The sequence below is a fragment of the Desmodus rotundus genome, chromosome 6, assembly GCF_022682495.2.
Source record: "Desmodus rotundus isolate HL8 chromosome 6, HLdesRot8A.1, whole genome shotgun sequence".
In the NCBI taxonomy this organism is placed as follows: domain Eukaryota; kingdom Metazoa; phylum Chordata; class Mammalia; order Chiroptera; family Phyllostomidae; genus Desmodus; species Desmodus rotundus.
Window position 1 is genome coordinate 79,436,407 of NC_071392.1, and position 12,225 is coordinate 79,448,631.

Here is a 12,225-nt window from a genome sequence, read left to right on the forward strand (position 1 = left end):
TCTAACTTTTGGCCTTCACGGCACCCTGGTGTCTGAGCAGAGAGAAGTTAACTCACATAAGTTAACTCATGTAAGTAGTAGAGTTAGGGTAACTACAAATAATTATGAGGCAAAATACATGTTTTTGTGATGCTGTGATCCCTTCCTTCCTCGTTGAAAAACTGATTCCATGATGGTTGATTCTGTGCTTCATGGAAGCAGATAGCCAGGGGGTTAGCAATTGAACAGACGAGGCTGTAAGGATGGTTTGTCAGAGCGGATACCAGGAAGTGGGGCTGCTGTGGCCTACTCACGCCACGTCACCTCCGAAGTGGCTCTATCACAGTGAATCCTCACCCAGTAGTATCAGCGTGTCTGTTCTTTAGAACCCTTGAAATGTTGAATCCTTTTATGTTTGCTAAGCTGATGGTGAAGAATAGCACCTTGTCTTAATTTGTAAAGTGTCTTTTCACATGTTTATTAGCCACTTACATTTGCTCTTCTGGAAATATCCTGAACATATTCTTTCTATGTTTTCAACAGGGTTGTTTTTTTTTAGATTTTATTTATTTAATTTTAGAGGGGAAAGGAGAGAGAAAGAGAGAGAGAGAAACATCAATGTGTGGTTGCCTCTCACATGCCCCCTAGTGGGGACATGGCCCACACCCCAGGCATGTGCCCTGACTGGGAATCGAACTAGTGACCCTTTGGTTCATAGACCAGCATTCAATCCACTGAGCCACACCAGCCAGGGCTCAACAGGGTGGTTTTGTCTTTTTTCCTCCCATTAGTTTATGTCTCTTCTTTATCCTTTGTCTACTATATATTGTGAATAAGTTCTTCTATCATTTGTACTTACTTATGTAATTAAAAAGTAATAAAAAAGAAAATGAGGTTATCTATCAAAGTAAATACTGAAGATATTGGTTGGATGTGAATGTTTGAAAAAAGGAAAAACAAAAGCGGAATTTGAAAGCGAGCCGAGGAACGGGCAGGGGTTAGAAGGGAGTAGGAGAGCGGCGATGCGTTTGTTCATGTGCCAGAGCTGTCGAGAATATTCACCTGGCAGAATGAGAGAATTCTCATTGGATTATAAGGGGGGAGAAATTAAATAAATAGATTTTGCTCAAGGTGAAGAGCCTTAAAGTCTAGAGTGAGGAATTTGGAATTCGTCCTGTGAGAATTGTTTAATTGAAGCTTAATATGCAATCAATATTTTGAAAAAAAATTAACCTGACTACAGGGTATGAGGTGGCTTGGGGGCAGGATGTTAGAGGTACCCATTGGTGCTAAAGCTTAATTAAGTTGCCAGAGGAGTGAATGAAAAGAAGCAAATAATTAAAGATGTGTTTTAAAGGAAAAAAAAAAAAAAGCCGGGTTTTGGTGAAGGATCGGATGCCCTGAAGGCTACAAGTGGCTAAGAAAATGGTGATGTCTTCAGAGACTTGGGAGGGAAAACTGAACTTTGGTGGGGAAATGGCGTCAAACCCTGGAAATCTGCCGAAGAGATTTGAGGACAGAGAGGTGAGGAGAACGGGCTGACTTTGAGATCACAGCTTCAGGTGCCTGCAAGGATAGAGCACAGAAGAGAAGTTAAAATTTCAGCAACGAATAGAAACTTCGCCAGTGGACGGGGAAATCAAGGCAGAGTGATGGTTTCATTTATTTTAAAGGGAGAGGGCAGTATCGGCACAGAGCGGGCTCTTCCTGTCGGCACCAGGCACTGGTTTCTCTGCACCACCCTTTGCGGCAGATGCCACTTCCCAGGCCGGCGCCCTGGCTGTGCCCGGGATAAAGCCTGCTGCATGCGACTCTTCAGAGGTTCTGCCTGGGGGAAGCACCCGAGTTTCTCTGGGAGACCTCAGGACCTAAGGGAAAGCCGGCTGCCGAGGGGAGGGCTGTGGGCCTCTCTGGGTGCAAATGTGAGCGCACACGCACACACACATACACACACACAGTGTGCCGTTAGAGAGTTAATTGTAAGTCGTGCTAGTATTAACTTCCATGTGGAACCTCTGTTTCAGGAGTTACTGACCATCCTGTATTAGCACGTAATACTGCTCTGTGTTTGCTATGGGCTGATTTACCACCAGCTTTCTTTCTCTAAAATGTTTTCACAACATTTTCCTTAAACATAGTCCTGGCACACAGGCAACGAGATAGAAGAGATCCGTGGGCTGGAGCTGTGCGGCAGCCTGACTCGCCTCAGTCTGGCCCAGAACAAGGTCGCATCGATCAGCGGCTTGGGCGTGTTACCCATCAAAATACTGTGTCTGGTGAGTCCGGCGAAAGGTGTGATTCTTTAGAGGTATGAGTTAACATTTTAGTGTGTGTATGAGTCATAAAATTATTTAGGAATTTGCAGCTTTGTAGAGAAAAAATTCTTTACGGATATGTTACTGGGTTCAGTTTGCTTGCTCCTTTCCGTATCTGGCGTGTGTGTATATGTGTGTGTGAGATCAATACTTTATGCCAATGGAAACTGATTTTCTAACATGGTATCCAAATTCAATTTTTCAAAAGACTGACTTTTTACAGGGGGAAAGAGAGGTTTACTCTTAACAATTTAAGACATTTTATAATGTCTTATTGGTGAAATAACATTTAAGCATATTTAAGCATTATATTTATATAAACACTTTTCCTTTCAAATGAACCCCAGACGTTCTCCAGGCACTGAATTTTTGCAGCCCTTTCCTATTAATATATGCTAGTTTCCCCTTCTAACAACCAAAATAAAGGGGCAATTCCGATCAGTGTTTAAACTTGTTTGTTTTTTCCCCATAGAGAGCACTCTTTTTTAGCTATGCATAACTTGCTATGTGACTGTGACTCAATGAAAATACAGATAACTTACAAAAATAATCAGCAGGGTCATAATAGTCCCCCACACACCGCATTTTTGAAATAACAGCATAGCTCACTAGTTTGGAGGCTGATAACATTCTTGCTGGATCATCCATTTTTTCTTCCTCCTTTCCTCTTCCCCCCTGCCTCTTAACCTTGGGTGGCTTTCTGTTCTTTATTGTATCTGTCACGAGGTGGGCAGGGAGGATTTTAAGCCATGAGGCGGGTAGCTTATTAAGTTCCTCAGCAAACTCTCCTGCAGCCGAGTGTTGAACTGTTGTTTGGAATATCTTGGGTTTCTGCAGAGTTGTGACATACGCAACATACTGCCCCTGTCTTATTTAACCTCAGATAGCTGATGGAGGGCTGTATGTTAGCTCCCCCCCCCCAAGTTTGCAGATCGAAGTGCGTTTCTAAGAGCCTTCACTCCTTACAGTGAGTTAGGAGAGGGCAGAGGACTGGTTCCCAGGACTGGGAATGGACACGAGGCATGGGAAGGTTTAATCGTCCCCCTGAGGTTTCATGTTTTCCGCCCACCAAGGCGTATCAGCAAAGCATAAATGAAAATGAACTTCGTAAGTTGGATTGCAAATTTAAGAATTGCTTTAAAGTCACATTGTAAAGTTAGGGTAGTTTGAAGGATCATTGGCCGGAGGTGCCGTTCGGTTGGAGCTTACCCTTTTCTTTCCATGTCTTACTGTATTGGCGTTCCCACTCTCCTCAGGTGGAGCTTGATATGCAGAAAGACAAGGGGGTGTGCTTAAGGGCCCGAGAGTGGGACTCATTATTACGAATGCCAACACGTAGCACTTTCATCCTAAGGTTAGTTTCAGTAAAGAAGTAATCCACGTTGCCAGTTGCTGATCCCAAGTAGCTTTTGGACAAAGCATAAAAGATTTATTTTTTTCCTACGAATGGACTAGGTGGATGTTTCCCAATCCCCACACACACCACCCAGGATGAACTAGAACATACAGGGTATGCTATCACTCCTGTTTGAGAATAGGAAGGTTTTCTTTTCCTTATGTTAATAAAACACATAAAGTAAAATGATACGCATTTGTTTCAACAGTTTTTTTAAATTATATTTTATTGATTATCTTATTACAGTTGTCCCGATTTTTCCCCTTTTTCCCCTCTCCAGCCAGTAACTCCCACTCCCTCAGGCCATCCCCACACCATTGTTCATGTCCACGGGTCATGGGTATAGGTTCTTTGGCTGCCCCATTTCCTATACTGTACTTTACATCCCCATGGCTATTCTGTGACTACCTGTTTGTACTTCTTAATCCCCTCACCTCTTCACCCATTCCCCCCCACACACACCCCTTCTGGCAACCATCAAAATGCTCTCTGTATCCATGATTATCTGTTCTTGTTTGCTTAGTGTGTTTTTTAGATTCAATTATTGCTTTTTTTTTGCCATTTTACTCATAGTTTTGGTCTTTTTCTTAAATAAGTCCCTTTAACACTGCATATAATAATTGTTTGGTGATGATGAACTCCTTTAGTTGTTTGTTTGTTTGGTTTTGTCTGGTAAGTTCCTTATCCACCCTTCAATTCTAAACGATATCTTTGCTGGGTAGAGCAGTCTTGGCTGCAGGTCCCTGCTCTTCAACAGTTTTTAATGCTTTTATTTGTGTAATTTGTGGACGCAGAAAACCAATTGCTTTACTATTGAAAATAGTTTCTTTTACAGTTGGAGAAAAAAGAACAATTCACTATACACACCAAGAGCTCATTGTCTGCCATCAACTTTAGTGATACGTATAAGGGGAAGTGCGGTTCCCTGGGGGGCCTGTCGTGGCAAGTGCTTCCTTCCCAAGTGAGGACGGTGCGTTTCAAATTTTTAGATTCATTTTGCCTCAGTAAGAACCGTGTGTGGTTTTTCTCCCCAACTGGGAGATGAGTATTTCTCGTTTCCTTTATTTAAGGACATGGCTTCTCTCCAAAGGCCCCTTTACCTGCTAATCAAGGCAAAACCAGCGGGAACTGTTCATTCAGACACTGCTTGTCCACTTTGCGGGCCGAGGTATCCGTTTCTCAGCAACGGATAAAGGGTTTGACTAGATGACCTTCAACTCAGAAATCCCGTGATTCCGAGTATTTCTCAGCTCTGCCTTCTTTATGACCATAGGCCACCTAGTTAAACTTTTCTATGCCTCTCTCGACTCTCACGCGTCCACCACTTTGGAAGCCTTCAGAGACACCGTGAAGATTTATTCGGGCTCCCCGCCACATCCCAGCACTTCCAAGTTCTTTGCAAAGAAGTACAGCGTATATAAATCAGATATGCGGGCGTATTTTAAATAGGATATTGAGGTCTTATTTCAGTAAGTTAAATTAATATGGATATTATGGTAAGTTTAGTGTCTTTTTTTTCCTTTTCTATTACACCTTCTAGAACTTTTTTGAACTCTGAACAGTAGGAAATTTGACTTAACTTAGGCAAATGAGGTTATGAGCATTTTCCTTCTTATAGAATTTTTCAAACACATAAAAATAAAGAAAATGGTTTAATGAACCCCCGTATACTATCAGCCAGCTTTTTAGGTCATCAACATTCTGTTAATGTATTTTAAAGAGCCATAAATTAAGCCAATGCACACTAGTCTTGCTCATTATTGAAGTTAAATCTTAAGAAAAATAGGATGAGAATGAGTTCTTGCTATTAAATGTACCAGGAAAACTCTTATACAGGAAAAGAATACTGTGGTGTAATTTTTTAGTTCATAAGTACTTATTAAAAGTTTTAAAAGTTTTTAAAAAGCTTAAATATGGGCATAACTGCATTAATTGAAACCTCAAAATTCTCATTAGTATGATTCTCACCTTAAACTAAGTTTAATTTTACTGCCGCATATTCTTTTTTAAAATTTTATTTATTTATTTTTAGAGAGAGGGGAAGAGAGGGAGAGAAACATCAATGTATGATTGATTGCCTCTTACACTCCCCCAACTGGGGACCTGGCCCACAACACAGGCATGCGCCCTGACTGGGAATCGAACTGGTGACCCTTTGGTTCACAGGCTGGCACTCAATCCACTGAGCCACACCATCCAGGGCACTGCTGCATATTCTTATACCTCCAGGTTAAGGAACCCAAGGAGTTACGAGTATGTTGGAAAATGCACAAGACAATGCAAATTATCGTTATCACGATTGTTAGTCGTTATGGGCACTTGGGGGTTGGGAAAGAGGACAACGTCTGGGCCTTGAATCTTTCTTTGTTTTATGCTCGTTGTCCGAGAAGGTGTTCATGCATGATTTATTGAAGAACTTAGTTTAGTGGCGTGGAGAAGTTTTATTTGCTAGCAATTCTACAGTCTGAGCTGGGATCAACTAGCTGGTTCTTCTGCTGCTCTTGCCTCATTCGGCTGGCAGGTTGGCTGGGTCTGGGCCCAGCAGGGATGCTGGAGTGGCTGGGTTTTTCCTCAGTATTTAGTCTCAGGACCCCTCTCCCTGCGACCTCTCTTTCTCCATGGGACAGCTCCACAAATTCTCTGCAGTACAGCAGCCGGCATTCTTACATTCCAAGACACAGAGGGAAGCTGCCAGGCCTTCTTAATTCTTAGGCTCGGATCTGGCACACTTCTGCCATATTCCTTTGGTCAGGACAAGTCACAGGTCCAGCCCACCTTCATGAGGCGGGAACTTCACAAGAACACGAATAACTGAGGGCTTGTATCACACCACCGCAGCCCTCGGGACACGGAGTGATTGGATTCGGAATGTTGCTGGGCACAAAGTGTGTGTGGAAATTACAATATTCCAGTGGTTGGTTGTGATGCTGATGGGAGAACTGCATTGATATTTTTTCTGAAAATGAAGATGGAGCGATGCTATCATTAGGCTTTAGGTTATGCAATATTACCGAGTTTTTGTCCTCCTGATTTGAATGTTCTTCTAGCCTTAACTTTAGTGAGTATATTATATTCTGAGTCTCCAGCTGCAAAATTGGGCCGTATGTCTATGTGTTTGGAGAAGTGAGTGATGGAAATGGGGGGCGGTGACCAGAATGGCTTCCCGACTTCGAGAGTTTCGGGGCAGTGTCCGAATGAAAACTGGTCACTACTCCTTTTCCCGTGGAGGCCTTTCAGACACCGAGTGTCTTTGATCAATTTTAGAGCCATAACCAGATTGAGAAGATCACGGGTTTGGACGAACTGAAATTCCTACAGATGGTGGACTTGTCCCACAATCGGATCAGCAGCCTCCACGGCCTAGAGAACCACGACTTCCTGGAAGTGATCAACCTCGAGGACAACAAGGTAACGCCGCACTGCACGTGGACCTACGCGAAGAAGGCATATTAGGACCCATCGGTAGTTGGGTCCCATTACCCGAGGGCTGTCCCACTAAATGCCAGCTTAGAAAAGTCATTCTGGAAAACCTGGAGCAGTAGTTGAAGAAGGACTTTAAAAAAAAATACTTGTTAACTTTTGAAAATTTGATTATTCCTAATTACATTGTTTTAAAGGTTTCCACTGCAACCAAGGGCACGTGATTTTCTGAAGTACACATGTTCGTGTGAAATTGTGTGGAGGGAGATAGCATTAGAAACGCCTGAGATGGCGGAGCAGAGAAATCGTGGTCGTGAAGATAGCCTCCGGCCAGTGTTGCCCAGCCTGCCACTCACAGAGGCGCAGGACGTGGGTTCTCATGTCCCGTGCGTGCCAACAGCGTACGCTCCCAATCTGTGTGAGCTGGGGACAGGACTTATTCAAATTTCTGTATCTGGCTTATTGCACAAATTGCATAAATCGGCTCTCACTCTTAATTATCCTTTATTTTTAATGAAGTAGTTGTACCTCTAATCGGGGTATATTAAGTTGGTACCTGTAGCTGATTTCTTATGTAGTAAGATCCACAGTAAAATAGGATTTTACTCATACTGAGTACCTTATCATGTGTTTAGAAAAGATTTCGTAAGAAAATTGAGTGTTTGTTTCTTCTGGAAAAGTGCAAAGCTTGGCCGACCCTGAGGGAGACACGGGTCCCACTTGGGGTGGAGGCGTCTCTCTGTTCAGCCGTGGTGGCGCTGAACTTGCAGCCTCTGTTAAGTTTGTGAAAATCCAGACGAGGCCATCTTTAGGTCTGAGAGGAAGTGGATATTCAATTACACAGAACCGTTCACCTTCACTTTCACCTGATTTGTGTGTTGGATTGTTGTATCCACTTCTGAAGTTACTTCTAATGGACAGCTTCTGTCCACTGTGCCGTGTGTCTCGTGAAGTCGGCACAATCTCTTTCCCGTCGTGTTAGTGTCTTTTTCATGGAATTGCCCTTGATGTGATTCTCATGTAGGGAGGGGAACGCTGGAAAGGTGGAATGGGCCTTAGTAATGGAAGCACTAACAGTCGTGTCATTGAATACTTGTGCACGAGGCACTGTTCTAAGCACTTTACATAGAGCTCACGTAATCCTTGTTGTATAACTCTGTTATTATTGCTGTGTTGCACAAGAAACTGGGGCGCAGAGAGGTCAAGGAACTTGTCCGAAGTTATTTATCCAGCAAATAACAGAACCAGGATGCGGACAGAGGCTGGCCGGCCTCTGGGGTCAGTGTCCTGACCCTGCGGGGTGATACAGTGCGTGAAGTGCTAATGGCCCCACCTTTCAGAAAAGGGTAAATGCCTTAGAAGAGTGTTTTCTGATAGAAATACAATATAAAACATAAATGTGTATGCAATTTAAAATGTTCTAGTAGCCACAATAAAGAGGTTAAAAAAAAAGGCACAGGTGAAATTCATTTTAAAATATTACCATTTCAACATATAATCTACATATAAAATTATTGATAGGACATTTCATATTCTGCTGCTCACACTAAGACCATGACGTCTGGTGTGTGTTTTACACTCAGCACATCCTGAGTCACCTTAACCATGTTCCAAGGGCTACGTTGCTGCTCCTGGCTGGTAACTACCATACCAGATAGCGCTGGTCTAGAAACGCCTCACAAATAATGCATTGTTCTCTTCCATTTCAAGTGACTTTTCAAATTACATTTGAAACAGTTTAAGGAAAAGAGTGAGTGAATAAAGGAGTGTATAATTTTCAAATATTAAAGAGACTCCACTTAAAAAAAAAAAAGTGGCCACATTTCCCAGCAGCGGCGATCCTTTGGCGATCAGTGGGTTTGTAACAGTAACACAATCCCCTGGCTCCCCGGGGGGCAGGTGGGGAGCCACCGGCAGTACTTTGACATACTCCGGAGCCGTCCAAACGTTTCCTCCGAGACTTCTCCGGGATGCTGAGAGTGCTGCGTGTCAGGGATGGAAAGTGTATCATTGAAAAGGAACGTCACATCGCTGTCACTTCTCGTATGATTAACCGCGTGCTAGGAATGTCGTTTCATGGGCAGCGCTTTCCTCGGTGTTCTTTACTTGGTTTTGGCTGTTGAAACGTTGCCGTACTTCGTGTGATCATTTAAACATCTTTTACATTCCTTAGCAACCGTTTCTCACCCACTGGTGATTTGGGGGCCTTTGTCACTCTCTACGCTATAGTCCCTGTTACATTGGATGTCACTTCCAGCACTTGAAATTTATCCCAAAAATGTTGCTTGGAGAATGCCGTTTTACTTTTCTCAGACTTAGTGTCATTATTTCACAAATGTCTGTCTGTCTGTCTGTCTATCTATCTATCTTAAAAAAAAAAGCTTTACTAGGTCCCATTACACCTGGATGTAAGGCTTGGCGAGCATGGCCTAGAAGGGAATGGCAAAAAAAGAGTCATCTCAACGAGTCTGCCTGGGAAGTCCAGGCTGGCAGGCTTCTGGACGTGGGAAGTAACTACCAGGCAGAGGAAGTTTGAGAAGAGGGGCAGACTAGAGTCTGGGGACCGGCTGTGCTGAGATGACGTTCTTAGCAGCAGGTGGCTGAAGTTCCTTTCCGAGTATAAGCTTGTTGGCAGCATTTCACTCCAGGTCATTTGGGGTGCAGTGTCCCCATGCCCTGTGTAGTCGTCCGTGGTGCACACAGCCTTGGGTCTTGGCATTCGAGGAGAGAAGGCGTGAGGGAGGGTGGGTCAACCGGGGTGAGGTCTCGGGAGAGGCCTGCAGGAGGAGAGCCAGTGCCTGGTGCACGCTGTCCTTCCCCAGCCATGGGAACTGGGGCCAGGCGGCTGCCCGCGTGCTCCCTCTGCCCTCACCAGCCCCGTCCTACCTTTGGAAGGTCTGGGAGGGAAACTGGGCTCCTCTCCTTTGACTCTGGAAGACCAGCGATCACAGCTGACATCCTAGTGGTAACACAGTTGCGTGTAGTCGTGCAGTTTGTGACATTTGAAGATCCTTCCATGACGGTCACCGCAGATGTCACCGTCTTCTGGGATTGAACCCGCAACCTAGGCATGTACCCTGACTGGGAATCGAACCTGTGACCTTTCGGTGTACAGGACAACGCTCCAACCAACTGAGCCACCGGGCCAGGGCAAATGTCACCGTCTTCTGAATTGGGTGCATGGTGTTCCTGTTATGGGACCGTACCATGACTCAATCACAGAATGATGGTGCTTTTGGGAATTTAGACTGTTTTTAACTTTTTCTAAGGACAGGAGACAGAGTGTTCTCGTATCTAATTTTTGCCTGTTTGACAATGTCTTCAGTATAAACCTCCTGAAGTGGGACAGCTGGTTCGTCGCTTACACATTTTTAACACAGGTCACCCTTGAGAAGGAGTGTGCCGATTTCCACTGTCACCAGCAATGTCAGTGAGCGCCGGGGGCCAGGACTTGTGGGTGAACAAGGTGACCACGGGAAACATGTCCTAACCTCTGGGTTCGGTCCAAGCGCAAGAGTCGTTTTACTGCAGGGAAATCAGTCCATCGTTTGACTGGGCCAGTGGGAGCCTCACTTACTCTCCCACCCTCCTGAATCACATGACATAAAAACCGATCCTTTTCTCTGGTGGGTGACCACACGGCGCTCGGAGGGACAATCATCTTACGGCAAAAGCTGTGTGTGACGATGCAAAGTTGCTATCACCAGGCGCACCTGGGCAGGTTGCACGCTGTAGCTCAGAATTTGCCTTTCTCATCGTAGCTCTGCAAGTGGCAGCCTTCAGACACGGCGCGTATGTTCTTGCCCTGACTTGGCTTTGGGAATGGTTCAGTCTCGGCTGCGTTTTGCAGTTGGATAACTCAGGAATTCGCTGCGACTGTGCCGTTGGAGTGCTTGTACAGTGCATGCAGAAGTGACCTGGGGGGAAGTAGAAATGAAAAGCAATGACTAACTTTTTGCAGAAGTTCAATACCTATATTTGAAATAAAATTGTAACTATGCTAATTATTGGAGACTTACATAAAAGCATCCGTCTCTCTCTGAGTGGAAAATTCGGGCATGCTGCAACCCAAGCTCCACCCCAAGCTCTACCCTTGGTCAAATTAAGGACCCTTTTCCCCTGACTTCTAAAAATTGCGAAACCTAACCGACACAGAGGAGAGAATGAAACACAACTGCACAGTTTAACAAAAGATTTGAGAGGGAACTCGTGTGGAACACCCATGCTGGGAAATGTGCCGTACAATTTCCACTTTCATCTTTCCTTAAAATAATTATCTCTTATTTGAAAAAAAAAAAAAAAGACCTACGCATGTACACGCAGTAAGAAGGCTTCACTGGTCACGGTTAGCCAGCAGAGCAGGAGCAGGTTAGGGCCTGGCGGTTTGGGAAGGGTGGGGCGTGGGGGGAGGAAGACGTAGCCTTCTCTGCTTTTTTCGTGCTCCTTCTCTGGTTCTGTGTGCCATTTTATTTCTGCCTTTGAATAAACATGGCTGAGACGAAGAACACCTCACTGTTCTCTAGCTGGAGAGGAAAGAGGAAAAGCGGGCTGTGTGTTCACGTGCATTAATTTCCAGGTTCTATGGAACTCTGAGGAATCCTCGCTAAAAAGCTGGATATTCAGTGGAGCAGTTTTAAAACTCAGTCGAATTTGAAGGATCCAAAGTATCCCCTCTTATATCAGGCTTCCTTTTATCTTTGTGCATTCGGTCTATTGCTAATGTATCGTTTCTTTGACTAAACAGATTGCTGAGCTGAGTGAAATAGAATACATTGAAAATCTACCTCTCCTTCGAGTTCTCAATCTTCTAAGAAACCCAATTCAGGTGAGAGACCATTTATATCGGGGAGGGCTTTCTTGGACCTCTTCCTCAAGAAGTACTTTTGGTAAAGGACATCCGGCGGGTGAATGCAGTGTGTGTACCTTCCTTCTCAGTGTCTCCGGAAGCATTGGGAAGGGCTAGGCCAGGTGGTGCCCTGCGTACCTTGGTCAGTGAAAGTAAAGCCTGAGGTTGTCTGTTCTGTGGGGCCATTTGTGAGCCGTCCAGCAGGGAATAAATGTGACGGGAGGGAGCTCTGGAGAGGGTGGACACGCAGGGCTGGAGGTATGGACAGA

The 12,225-nt window shown here is 44.6% G+C and overlaps 1 protein-coding gene across 3 annotated transcripts in view; it reads left to right on the forward strand.

The window, feature by feature from the left end:
• The window catches only part of LRGUK (leucine rich repeats and guanylate kinase domain containing), a 96,357-nt gene that overhangs the window by 24,042 nt on the left and 60,090 nt on the right, over nucleotides 1-12,225 (forward strand). For all 3 annotated transcript variants that reach the window (XM_045191145.2, XM_053926663.2, XM_053926662.1), the window contains exons 6-8: nucleotides 2,131-2,255; nucleotides 6,955-7,098; nucleotides 11,855-11,935. In XM_045191145.2, coding sequence (XP_045047080.2) covers nucleotides 2,131-2,255; nucleotides 6,955-7,098; nucleotides 11,855-11,935 — 350 coding nt within the window. The remainder of the gene's footprint in view (nucleotides 1-2,130; nucleotides 2,256-6,954; nucleotides 7,099-11,854; nucleotides 11,936-12,225) is intronic.